The sequence below is a fragment of the Girardinichthys multiradiatus genome, chromosome 12 (genome assembly GCF_021462225.1).
Source record: "Girardinichthys multiradiatus isolate DD_20200921_A chromosome 12, DD_fGirMul_XY1, whole genome shotgun sequence".
Lineage (NCBI taxonomy): Eukaryota > Metazoa > Chordata > Actinopteri > Cyprinodontiformes > Goodeidae > Girardinichthys > Girardinichthys multiradiatus.
In genome coordinates, this window is record NC_061805.1 from 29135374 (window position 1) to 29148569 (window position 13196).

The window sequence follows — 13196 nt, forward strand, 5'->3', positions numbered from 1 at the left end:
AGCTGTGCCTCTGCACCAACGAGATCATTATTTGCTAAATGACTGATTCTGAGTAGAATGATTCTGAGCACAATCATGTCCTACCATGCCACGGATAAAAGTTAGCCAATGTGTAATACAAATAATATCATGCCTCAATAACAATATGTCTAATGGATTTCTGAGTTTAAGCGGCTGTAAGCAACATGTCAGTTATGTAAGAATGTGGTAGTTAAAGGGTTAGAGCTCAGCACTGGGCCATATTACATGGCAGCGGGGGTAGGAGACAGAGTGATGTGAGAAAGACAGAGCAAACTGCATCCCAGAGCAACATGGGACAGTGAAGGAGATGGACAGATAGAAAAAGATGAGAGATTTGAGCTTGGTATACAACTAGTGTGATGGCTGAAGAGATTGCAGGCAAACACTCAGTGGACTGGACATTGTGGAGCGAGGGTCGGATTTATTGTGCTGGAACGAAATAATTTCATTTCACCAAGTATCAACAGGAAATACTTGAGAACTACAGTTGGAAGACCAGCTTTTGAACTGCAGAACAAAAAGAGAATACCAGAGTGGATGGTGCAGATTTGGAGTGCATATGGATATCGTTTTACATCCAGCATAAAATAGCTTTAACAGACTGGTAAAATAGTGCATAAAAACCTTTTCACTTCTCTAGCTTAGACTTACATTTGCTTTTTTTTTTTTTACATGTGGTGCACAGGTGGATTATAATAGGAAAAATATGTGATTGAAAATAATTATTGAAGCTAAACTCAAAATATCGGGACATCAAGATCTATATCACCACAAATGCTAAAGCTATGGAGGCTCAACACTGGCAGAAAGAATGGGATTACCAACTGGTACAACTAACATATACCGCCAGATTGGAAATCCTGCCAAGGTGTTTGAATCATGTGGTCCACTGAGAGCATGGAGCCCGAAGAAGCACATAGCAAGAGAAGCTTGTTTAGCAAGGTGGATGTGCCTGACCATGCTCACTATGTCATTGCTTTATTTGTCTTTGTTATTGGGGCACTTGGCATCACTGGGAATGCTCTGGTTATGTTTGCTTTCTACAGGTGAGTCTGAAAGACTTTTTTACTTTAGTTTTATTCCCCTTTTATAGCCCTCACAAATTTGCAATGCGAGCTATCTTTCTAAAACGTCCAACAGAAGTCTGAGAGCTCACTTCTGAGTGGTACACACACACACACACACACACACACACACACACATATATTAAACTGTGGCGGTATATATATATATAAAAATATAAATATGTATATATATATATATATATATATATATATATATATATTGCTTTAAAGTGGTACAGTCTCAGAACTATTTTTTGCAAAGAGATATATGTTCACAAAAAAACAACAAAAAACTGAAAACAATGTTACAAAACTGGAGACATTTGAACTGAATGTTTCATTGTACAAAGTAACTGCAGAAGAAATAAGTTACACTTTCATCTGGTTTATGTTATGCTTATAGGCTTTATATAATTTTCCTGAAGGCACCTGGTTATATAAGTGTAAGGCCTTATTAAGAATGTTGTGCCATATGCCAAATAAAAGAGAAATAAACCTTTCTACCCATTACCTTCTTAGACATTTAAATGTTGTTAAGCATGAGGAATCCTGCTCATCCATCCACAGCTGCACTTTACACAACCATGTATTATACGTTACAGTGTATTTCATCAATGAATACACAGTTTAAAAGTGTGCATTTTACCATAAAACCACTGCAGCAAACATCTGTAACTGGCCATTGAATTTACCCAATCATCCAGCTGAGGTCAGATTCAGGTGACCTTTTTTTAAATCTAATGCATCATTCTGGGAGATGAGTCATTCTTGACGTTAAAGTTAAGTTTCTGTTAAAAGTCCTGGAGGGAGTGCAAGCATTACGTGCCATATAATCTGCAGAAACTGTGACTTCTCAATTGTGCAACTGATGTGAAATATTCCACAGAAACTAGGTCAGTATGTGTGTCCGTGTGAGTGTGTGTATGTGTGTGTGTGTGTGTCCTAGGGATTGTCAGGAGCTCTCATTTTCCATCTGTCTATCAACAGAAAAGGATTAGATGGTTCATTTTGTTGTGCAGACAATTTGAGTTTTGACTATTAGAAATGTGCATTGTGTGATCACTTCTCAAAACAATATTTTACAATATATAATATCATCACCATCTTTTTAACAATTTAAAAACCTACCGAACAGAGTTTCTGCAATTTATACTTAAAGAGGAACATGAGCCAGAAGTAAAAATATTTCTAGTATAATAAAAAAAAAAAAAACAGCATCTTGAAAAGATAATAGCCTCGCCAGTTTTCCTTTTCTTAACCGATTTTTATTTAAAGAAAGAAACTATTAGTTTCAGCAATCTGAATTTTTAACATTGTGAAATCATGTGGAAAAAATTTATAACTTTTCAGTTACCTTATAATATGAATTTTGTATTTGGTTAGTATGCTAGGCAGACACTGCGAACAGGCTAGAGATCAAGCAGTTTAAATTAAGAACCTCTGCAAACTATACCACTTGTTTGCATGGTGTCGAATCAATTTGACATTACCTGCTCAGTTTTAATTTTGTTCAGGGACATAGATAAGAGACATAATCTTATTTGACAATGTCTTATTATGGAATGAGTCTTTGCTCATATAGTGAGCAGCCCATATGTGATTCAGACTAATTTGAGGTTTGTTTGACATCTTTTGTAAATTAATGTTGCGGTTGCTAGACTGTATTAGTTATTGAGGAAAATGTTTACATATAGGAAGGGTGAACACTTCTCATGGGTAATGTTTGTGGGTCACGTTATGACGCAGCAAGCATCCCTGAAGAGTTGATCCAAAAACTACTCTTCAAGGAGGAGGAATAATGCCAACAATGCCTAAAGAATGCCTGTGGAAATTCAGTCAGACAAGTGATATAATTCTTTAATTCAACTGAGGCTGTTTATAAAAACTGTTCACCCTGAAAAGTTATGAGTGACTGTTGGTGGAAGACTCACTTCATAACCTCCACCTAACTCAACATTTATTGTATTTGGAGCAAGCATTTAAAGTTCAATTTACAGTCATTTAGTTTGCCTTCAATAAGAATAAGATAATAGTTTGGGCCACCTAAAATAAACACATGTAAGACAGCAGAACCTTTAACATTTTTTTCATGTGAAAAAAGACGATGTAGAATCTCCATAAGCAGTTACTACTGTGTGAGATGGAACTTGTCACACTTTTCCCTATAACAGTGGAGAAAAAGGTTGGAGCCTTCCTTCCTTCCTTCCTTCCTTCCTCCCTCCCCCACTCCATCCCTCCCTCCCTCCATTCATCCATCCATTGTGAGCATAGTCTTTAGGAAAACCTCATTAAAAAAAGAATAAAAACTTGATGATTGCTGTGATAGTTGTTTTCTTGTTGAAAACGCTCAACACCAGCGCTGATTACTGGAGGAAGATAATGCAATTAAAACAGAAAGAGATAAACCTCATAGTTTTTATTGAGATCAACTTGTATATATTTATTTGGCTCTAGAGTGAATAAACATATTAAAAGACAAGATTTTATTCCCATTCAAACAAATTTGGTATGTTTTAATGTTTTTCAAAACTGATGTTTAAACATATGATACCCTAGGACTAAATAATTGCTACAGCTTCAGTAAATACACAGACGTCCATCAAATGGCCTTTTTTTCCCAGTCTTGTAGCCTTTAAGATGTACTTTGTTGTTGCATTTATAATTTAATTTTGTTTGCGATTTAGGACATAGTCATCGCACAGTATCTGATATGTTCATAAAATTCTAACAAATAACCAGAGCCCTTTTTAAATTTTATTTTGTAAAAATTACTGTTCTTAAACGTTTCAGCTTCCTCCTGTTTCTGTGTTTGTGTAGCAACAAGAAGCTCCGTAAACTACCTAACTACTTCATCATGAACTTGGCGGTGAGTGACTTCCTCATGGCTTTTACACAGTCTCCCATCTTCTTCATCAACTGCCTCTACAAAGAATGGATGTTTGGAGACATGGGTGAGTCTAATTTCTATTTAGTAAAAAACACATTCTTTCTGAATCAGAGTGTTGGATGGTTTATTTATCTTTTTTTCTTGTCTGTTCTTTTATTCTAGGCTGCAAAATGTACGCTTTCTGTGGTGCCCTTTTTGGCATTTCTTCCATGATAAACCTTCTGGCCATCTCGATTGAACGGTATCTGGTCATCACCAAACCACTGCAGACCATGCATTGGGGTTCTAAACGGAGAACAATTTTTGCCATCTTTCTCACCTGGTTTTATTCTTTGGCCTGGAGTCTAGCTCCTCTTGTTGGCTGGAGTAAGTTTCTTAACACTAGTATCACAGTATTGTGTGTCTCTCTCAATAGAGTAAGAAAATGCACAGCAATAAGAAAATATCACCGTTCTACACATTTGACACTTAATTTGATTACCAGTTAAACCAGGCTGACACAAATTACTTGGATGTTCACAATTATGAGATTTACATAACTGTTACACAAATGTCAAAGACAGGACCCAATAATAATAATACTACTTCTCTGTTCTGATAAACATTCCTCAACTAACTAAAACCTTGAACTGACAGCAGTCCATCTTATGTTTTAATTAATGAATAAAAATTGTTAATCAATAATAATATTTATGTTAAAAAATATAATAAATATATAATAATATATAATATATTAAATATATATTTATATTTAGGTGTTGTGCTACTTATGTGAAATGTTCCAAAAAAAGAAACAGTGAGATAGAAGCTTTGGGAAAAAGTAATCTTCAAAAATCCCATCAAACTCGCACAACTGGGGAAAAGTAATAAAATAAGATGCTGTGTTATTTCAATTATTAAAAACGTAAGACAATCTGTACATGTTATCATGTATGCTTAGAAAAAAAACCTTAGAAAATGGTTACATGTAGCAGATGGTAATTCATCCACCTACAACACAATCAGATTGATGATGCTGTCTCTAAGTGTTCATATATCTGATGTTTTTTTCCCCTCTAGGCTCCTATATCCCAGAAGGCCTGATGACATCTTGCACATGGGATTATGTTACATATACAGCAGCTAACCGAAGCTACACCATGATGCTCTGCTGTTTTGTCTTTTTTATTCCACTTGGAATCATCCTTTACTGTTATCTTCGAATGTTTCTATCTATACGAAAGACCAGCAGGTACTATAGCATAAATATGTTCACATACATGTGCATATGCCTTAAATGTGCTGTTAAAGTGTTGGTAAAAGTGCAGTTTCACATGAATTACCTAAAATCTGTCACTGCCTCTCAGTTTTCTTTAAACTGCTTTCTTCGTCCTGTTTCACCGACAGGGAGGTCGAACGTTTGGGTACTCAGGTCAGAAAAACCACTCTTATCCAACAGAAGTCCATCAGGAGTGAGTGGAAATTGGCAAAGATTGCCTTTGTTGTCATTGTGGTGTATGTCCTCTCCTGGTCACCGTACGCCTGTGTCACACTGATTTCCTGGGCTGGGTAAGATCAGTTTGTTTGGTGTTGTAGTGAATTATTTTTTTTTTTGCAACTTTCAGACATTTTAAATTTAAGTTATTTAGGATCACACATATCAAAGGAAAATACATGATAAATGTGAGGACTAAGGTGGCAATTAAGAATGCTAATCCTCTATTATGAATCAATGTAGAAAATTATGTTTCATTGTAATCTCTGTAATTACTTCTGTATACCACAAAAATAAGTGTAAAAATAGTCAGCATTTTTCTTTAGTTTTTTTATTTTATACTTTAAATTACAATGCAACAAATTTTCCAGTAATTCCTGTTTGCATTAGAGGAGCAGAACTACAGTGTAATATATACAATCCACAACATTATATGTTATCTAGTGCCATGTATTAAACATATTGAACATGTTGGCATTGCATGCAGAGATTGTTCTTTTAATTTAGATGAGTCAGTATTCTGTGATTATGCAGGCAAATATTACATGTTTTCACTATTGGAATAAGAACATGTTAGACAGCCAACTGTTCAGCCTTCAACATGAAGACATGCAAAGCACTGAACTTTTTTAAACCAGCTAATGTGGCTAAAGTACTGTGGTACAAGAATGCATTTAAAAAAAATCATTCACAGAGATTACAAAACATTTATTGTTAGAGCCATTTTTGTAAGAGCTGTTTCACTGGGAATGAAGGTGTTTTCTGAAATTGTTCTTTGATGAGCCATTATATGCTATTATGTCACCAGGAAGCAAAGTACCTCTTGATAAGACGTGACATATGTTGAAGATGTGGAATCTGCTCATTTGTCCTCTCCTTGTAAATCTAATTGCAACCTTCAGTAAGCCTCTTGTGCCTTTGGCCATATACTGGATTAAAATGAAGTTGCTTCAGTTTGAATTTAAATCTTTTTTTCTTTTGGCCTATGCATGCAAGCACACAAACAAACACATCTAAACATTTGAGAAAACATGATCAGATGGATTTAACCAACCGTCCCTTGCAGATGGCACAAGTTAATCTCCAACCAAACATGACCCCTCATTATGTCACAAAACACGGAAATAAGAGGGAACTTTGAGTTTTGATGTGATATTGTATTTCCATGAAACAAGCAAAGCAAACAACTGCAGATACAGTAGCTAAATGAACAACACTGAGGGAAAGCTTTAACACTGTCTTTTTTGTCTCATTCAGCCATGCCAACATTTTATCTCCATACTCGAAGGCTGTCCCCGCAGTAATTGCAAAGGCCTCCACAATCTATAACCCAATTATCTACGCCATCATACACAACAAATACAGGTAACAAATAATCAAGAAGCTTTGTTTTTGACTACGCATTTTATCCTAGTTCATAAACAATTGTTAAAACGTTTCCAGTGTCACTCTTGAATGGTTAGAACCCAGATATTAGCATATACTATATGAAATGACAGACATTATATCAGACTAAAATGTTCTGATTTTAGGTCAGTTGGGATTACCAAAATAATATTTTTTTTGCAAAATGTTACAAAAATAAATAAGATAATTTTTGGTATCCTTCTGAAAGCTTCTCGCTATAGTTTCCTAGACTTTTGACCCAAACCTCTGGCAGAACTGGTGTAGCTAAGTAAGGTTTATAGGCCGCTTTGCTCCCAGACACATATTCAGCTCTGCTTACACATTTTCTTGGGACTGACTTTTGTGGTGACCTCTGCAAAACTTTACCATGTGATTTTGTGGTCCACTTTTTAACTAATCTGGCAGAGTGATACAGATCATTTTGAAAACCTTTAAAACTTTATTTGATTTCAAGCTTTGTCCTCTTGGTTGATACTTGCTTCAGTATTTCAACATCATAATCTTTCCCACTGATGCCATATCTTTTGTGAAATACACCATCCCTCATGCAGCAACAGCTCCACAACATGATCCTCTAGTTCACAGTTGGGACGGTGACTTTAGGCCTCCGGGCTTTCTTCTTTTTCATCAAAATGTAACAATGGTCATTGCAGCCAAACACTTTTTTAGTTTCGCCAGACCACAGGACATGCCTCCAAAAAATGATATTTGCCACTGTGGGTATTGTGGCTTTAATACCGTATGTTACTTTTGGAATTATGGCTTCTTTCTACCTAAGAGGCCTTTCACCCCATGTCAGTACAGGGCTTGTTTCACTGTAGAAAGTTCCACTCTCTTACCAACTTCAGCCAGCACCTTCACAAGGTCTTTTGCTTTGTTTTTGACCAAAACATGTTCAGCTCTTGGAGACAGAACCTATCTCTTTCTTGAATGTAATGATGACTAAACGTTCCTGTGGTGTTGGTGTTTGCATATACAGGTCCTTCTCAAAAAATTTGCATATTGTGATAAAGTTCATTATTTTCTATAATGTAATGATGAAAATTTAACATTCATATATTTTAGATTCATTGCACACTAACTGAAATATTTCAGGTCTTTTATTGTCTTAATACGGATGATTTTGGCATACAGCTCATGAAAACCCAAAATTCCTATCTCACAAAATTAGCATATTTCATCCAACCAATAAAAGAAAAGTGTTTTTAATAAAAAAAACGTTAACCTTCAAATAATCATGTACAGTTATGCACTCAATACTTGGTCGGGAATCCTTTGGCAGAAATGACTGCTTCAATGCGGCGTGGCATGGAGGCAATCAGCCTGTGGCACTGCTGAGGTCTTATGGAGGCCCAGGATGCTTCGATAGCGGCCTTTAGCTCATCCAGAGTGTTGGGTCTTGAATCTCTCAACGTTCTCTTCACAATATCCCACAGATTCTCTATGGGGTTCAGGTCAGGAGAGTTGGCAGGCCAATTGAGCACAGTGATACCATGGTCAGTAAACCATTTACCAGTGGTTTTGGCACTGTGAGCAGGTGCCAGGTCGTGCTGAAAAATGAAATCTTCATCTCCATAAAGCTTTTCAGCAGATGGAAGCATGAAGTGCTCCAAAATCTCCTGATAGCTAGCTGCATTGACCCTGCCCTTGATAAAACACAGTGGACCAACACCAGCAGCTGACACGGCACCCCAGACCATCACTGACTGTGGGTACTTGACACTGGACTTCTGGCATTTTGGCATTTCCTTCTCCCCAGTCTTCCTCCAGACTCTGGCACCTAGATTTCCGAATGACATGCAGAATTTGCTTTCATCCGAAAAAAGTACTTTGGACCACTGAGCAACAGTCCAGTGCTGCTTCTCTGTAGCCCAGGTCTGGGGAATGCGGCACCTGTAGCCCATTTCCTGCACACGCCTGTGCACGGTGGCTCTGGATGTTTCTACTCCAGACTCAGTCCACTGCTTCCGCAGGTCCCCCAAGGTCTGGAATCGGCCCTTCTCCACAATCTTCCTCAGGGTCCGGTCACCTCTTCTCGTTGTGCAGCGTTTTCTGACACACTTTTTCCTTCCCACAGACTTCCCACTGAGGTGCCTTGATACAGCACTCTGGGAACAGCCTATTCGTTCAGAAATTTATTTCTGTGTCTTACCCTCTTGCTTGAGGGTGTCAATAGTGGCCTTCTGGACAGCAGTCAGGTAGGCAGTCTTACCCATGATTGGGGTTTTGAGTGATGAACCAGGCTGGGAGTTTTAAAGGCCGCAGGAATCTTTTGCAGGTGTTTAGAGTTAACTCGTTGATTCAGGTGATTAGGTTCATAGCTCGTTTAGAGACCCTTTTAATGATATGCTAATTTTGTGAGATAGGAATTTTGGGTTTTCATGAGCTGTATGCCAAAATCATCCGTATTAAGACAATAAAAGACCTGAAATATTTCAGTTAGTGTGCAATGAATCTAAAATATATGAATGTTAAATTTTCATCATGACATTATAGAAAATAATGAACTTTATCACAATATGCTAATTTTTTGAGAAGGACCTGTACATTTTTGAACAGATGAACGAAGAACCCTTAGAAATTTGGAAAATATACCCCAGGATGAACCAGACTTGTGGAGGTCCACAACTCTCATGCTGACATCTTGCCTGATTTCTTTTGAGTTTGCCATGAGGTCACACAAACAAGTATCTATTTAACTCAAATGGTGTAAATTAGAAGCCTACCAAACCATTATATCAACATCTGGGCTTTCCCAAAATGTTTAAAGGCATAGTAGTTTTATCTTATTGTATGTAAACTTCTGACTTTGAAAAAGTAATGAAAAATACTGTACCACTTAGTAAATATAAGTCATTTTGGTAGTTATAACTGACCTAAAATAGATTTTCTCACTTACATGTTTTGAGAGAGAGAAATAAAAGGTTCACTGTATTTTCAAACACTGTATGTAATATCTATTTTCAGTTGTTTTTACCTACAGTGATATCTATTCTTAAACTCAACAGGATGACTCTGGCAGAAAAAGTGCCCTGTCTGTGGTTTTTGTCTCCGGCTTCCAGGAAGGAGTGCCTGTCCTACTCCATCAGTGAGTCCTCTGTCAGGGACTCCATCATCAGTAGACAGTCCAACGCTTCCAGGACTCATTTTATTAATGCAACACCCAGCCGCATTAATATGGTAATGATGCACAGCCAAGCCTGAACTTTGCAGTTTGGTTTCCATATTCGCCCATAATTGAAAGAACTATAAAGGTTATAATATGCCCGTGCTTTTCAGCAGTTTGTCTTGCTTTTTCCACTTGAACAAAATTTACATTACTGGTTAATAAAAATACTTATTGAAGTTTTTTTCTGTATTTTGTCACTTTTGGTATCTTCTTACAGCCGCCTTTACTATACACATGCCATGTTTTTCCAAAGTTTAAGTACAAGCAAACCTTTTGACAAATTTCTAACAGGTGTTGAAGGATGTGGAGGTGGAACATCTTGGAAGGAAATCAGGAGACTCCTTGAGAAGCATGTCATCATGCAGGCAGCCATATAGAGGTAGGTCCTGTAAGAGGCCATCTGAGCAGAAGATAAGTAACAAGTACACACCACAGAAGGTAAGATAACACAATTCAATAAATTATTGCTTTGATTAGGACAATATTGCCTGAGCAAATTAAAAAACAAAACATTTACGTTTTGTTATTTTTTCCATGTGTATAGCAACCACCTGCAATGAGTGACCCACTAAGCACCCGTGACCATGAATTGGTTTCCAGCTCTCTGACCATTGCCACTCTACCTTTACTTGTTCTTACCAGAAGGCACAGCGAGAGTCTAACCAATGAGATTTTACACTCAAACAATGAGAAAAGCAACATCAGAGACAGGCTACATAGCCAGAAGAGCAGCTCTTTTGATTCCTTGAATCTTGGGAAAAAACCCTTTGCTGATTCCAAGTCACCTCAGAGCATTCCTCACATAATTGTCATCAGTCCCACCTCTGAAAGCGGCATCATCCACCATGATAGTGTCCAATTAGAGGACAGTATTGAGGCAATGGAAAACAATGTTTTTGTTAGTCTAAACTTCTCAGCAGAAGTATTTGAGGCAGTAAAACTACTCTCCTGACCACATGGAAATATGTATGTTCAATTCTGGACTAAAAGACAATCAAATGGACAGAGTTTTTTCTCAGCATGTTGTTGTGAACTGTCTTGACTGTCTCCTTTGCCACAGAAACCACAGAGCAGAAGAAACTGGGAAATTAAACAGCATAAACTATACTTTTTTCAAAGCTTGACATGCCACAGTAAAAGTGTGTCTGATAAATCTAAGAGTCCATGATGATGTGGATTGAGAAATCCTTGAAATTATCTCCTACTGCTATTCGTAAATTCTCATAATGCATAGAAATGCTAACTAGCAGACAACAGAAAATAGCTATAAAGATGGAAAATTCCCCTTTATTCCTTTAAATCAAGAAGAAATTGAAGAAAAGCAAAGCAATAACATGATGTAACCATGTGCTTAAAGCTAAGATATTCTTTTTTTTTATCTCGTTATACTAGTTCCTTTAGGCCACATGGACCAAATTTGTCCTGGCAACATTTCAGCAGTGTAATGAAAAGTGAATCAGTTCAAACCCTCGGGAAAGTTAGGATATCTCCCATAAAACTATGAAATATCTCTCTGTGCTTACTGTTATGATACTATTCTGCAGTAGATGGTCCTTTTAAACTAGAGGCAACAATTCAAATCCTATGAAGTGTAATAGTAATAGTGCATCTCAGCAAATTAGAATCTCATCAAAAAGTTATATTATTTCAGGAATTCAGTTCAAAACAGATTTGACATGCACAAAGTTAGCCAGGATCTGCTCGGGGTTTCTTCCTGTTAAAGGGGACATCTTCTTTCCCCTGTCACCACATTTATACTCAGTACAAGGGATTGCTGCAAAGTTAAAAACATGATATGGCTGTATTAAAGCAACCTGGGTTTTCTCAGCAGAATCATGGGCTAATCACCTCCAAAAGTAGCAAATTACTCCCTCAAATTCAATTATAACATTGTCGATTTGGAGCAGGTATCAGGGTTAAAACTATGAGAACAATAGTAGAAAGAACTTACAGTTGGTTTTGGTTACTTATTTTCCATTTAAAATGCTCCAGTTGTGCAAATGGTTGACATGTTTATTGCTGTCCTGTAAAAAGTCAACAAATTACATGGCAAATGCTTTTTTAATAACAATATAACCATGTTCATGGATACTGTTTAAACCATTCACATGTAATTTCCTATAATGCTTGTTTTTTTTTTTTTTTACATATTATTTAAGCATGAGTACTGTGTTGGTTATATCATTTACATGCAACGCCCTTTGTGATCATTTTTTGTATTTACTTTTGTTTTTTTAATATTCAATATCATCTGGATCTCATTTGGAAAATTTTGTTGCCAAATTGAAATGTTAAGTTTCCTTAAGGTCAACTATTCACATCCATATAGGTCAATTAATTATACATTTCTATATGTCATATTCTTGGGATGTAATAAATGATTATTTTACTCTAAATTTAAATATTAATGTCTGTCAGTTGTGTTTATTTAATCAAACGAAAATAACAAGCTGCCTAAGGTGGGAATTACTGTTTATGTTTTTACCAATAACATAGTAAATTAATGATTATTTTCTTCCCTCAACATGTCTAAAATATTTTAAAATGCATCTCACCAAAAGATCAAGGCAGCCAGTCTGAAATTGCCTGGCTTTTAAGAGATTTCCTACACTTCAAATTGATTTTCTTTTTCTTCTTGCATGTCCATCTGTCACTGTCTTCAAATCATTTTGACAACTGAAACAGAAGAGGGATTACAATCCAACTTTTAGTATAAAACAATATCCAACACTATTGAGTGGAACATAGATACCCCTGAGCCTTTTTGAAACAATTGAACAATAAAGTAAATAAATACGAAATCAGAGGTTTCCACAAAGCTTTGGTTTGGATAAGGATAATGTATATTTTTATATAAGTCAGTTATATTTAACAAACTACTTTAGCCAGTATTTCATCTTGCTGATACCAGTATCAGTGTTCACCATACCTTCTTTTCTTCCCAAAGTCTATACATATAAAGGAAGGAGCTTACAGTATTGTACATTATGTAAAAAGTAGATAAATCTATGAAAATCCTGTTTTTTTCATATCAATGTCACTGTTGCTCTTCCCACATAGGCTCAAATTTCACCTTGTTACTGTTTGGTCTTTAAATACACTTTTCCTACATTCTTTCTGTAATTTGCTGTAGACAGGTTGTGTAATGGTTCAAATGTCAGTGTTTCTACTGTG

The 13196-nt window shown here is 36.4% G+C and overlaps 1 protein-coding gene across 1 annotated transcript; it reads left to right on the forward strand.

Moving 5' to 3' along the window:
- The first annotated feature begins 285 nt into the window (after positions 1 to 285).
- Positions 286 to 12424, forward strand: LOC124877362 (melanopsin-A-like). The gene is made up of 9 exons (XM_047380480.1): positions 286 to 1067; positions 3903 to 4036; positions 4135 to 4338; positions 5032 to 5203; positions 5359 to 5520; positions 6704 to 6811; positions 9862 to 10033; positions 10314 to 10460; positions 10567 to 12424. Exons 1-9 carry the CDS (start codon positions 901 to 903, stop codon positions 10972 to 10974), a joined length of 1674 nt encoding a protein of 557 aa, XP_047236436.1. The 5' UTR covers positions 286 to 900; the 3' UTR covers positions 10975 to 12424.
- Positions 12425 to 13196: the final 772 nt, after the last annotated feature.

What these genes read in the sequence shown, in the direction of transcription:
- LOC124877362 (XM_047380480.1), top strand. Translation starts at nt 901, where the DNA reads ATGTGGTCCACTGAGAGCATGGAGCCCGAAGAAGCACATAGCAAGAGA. An exon ending in TCTATACGAAAGACCAGCAG is followed by an intron (nt 5,204 to 5,358) that starts GTACTATAGCAT and finishes TTTCACCGACAG; the next exon opens with GGAGGTCGAACGTTTGGGTA. An exon ending in ATCATACACAACAAATACAG is followed by an intron (nt 6,812 to 9,861) that starts GTAACAAATAAT and finishes TAAACTCAACAG; the next exon opens with GATGACTCTGGCAGAAAAAG.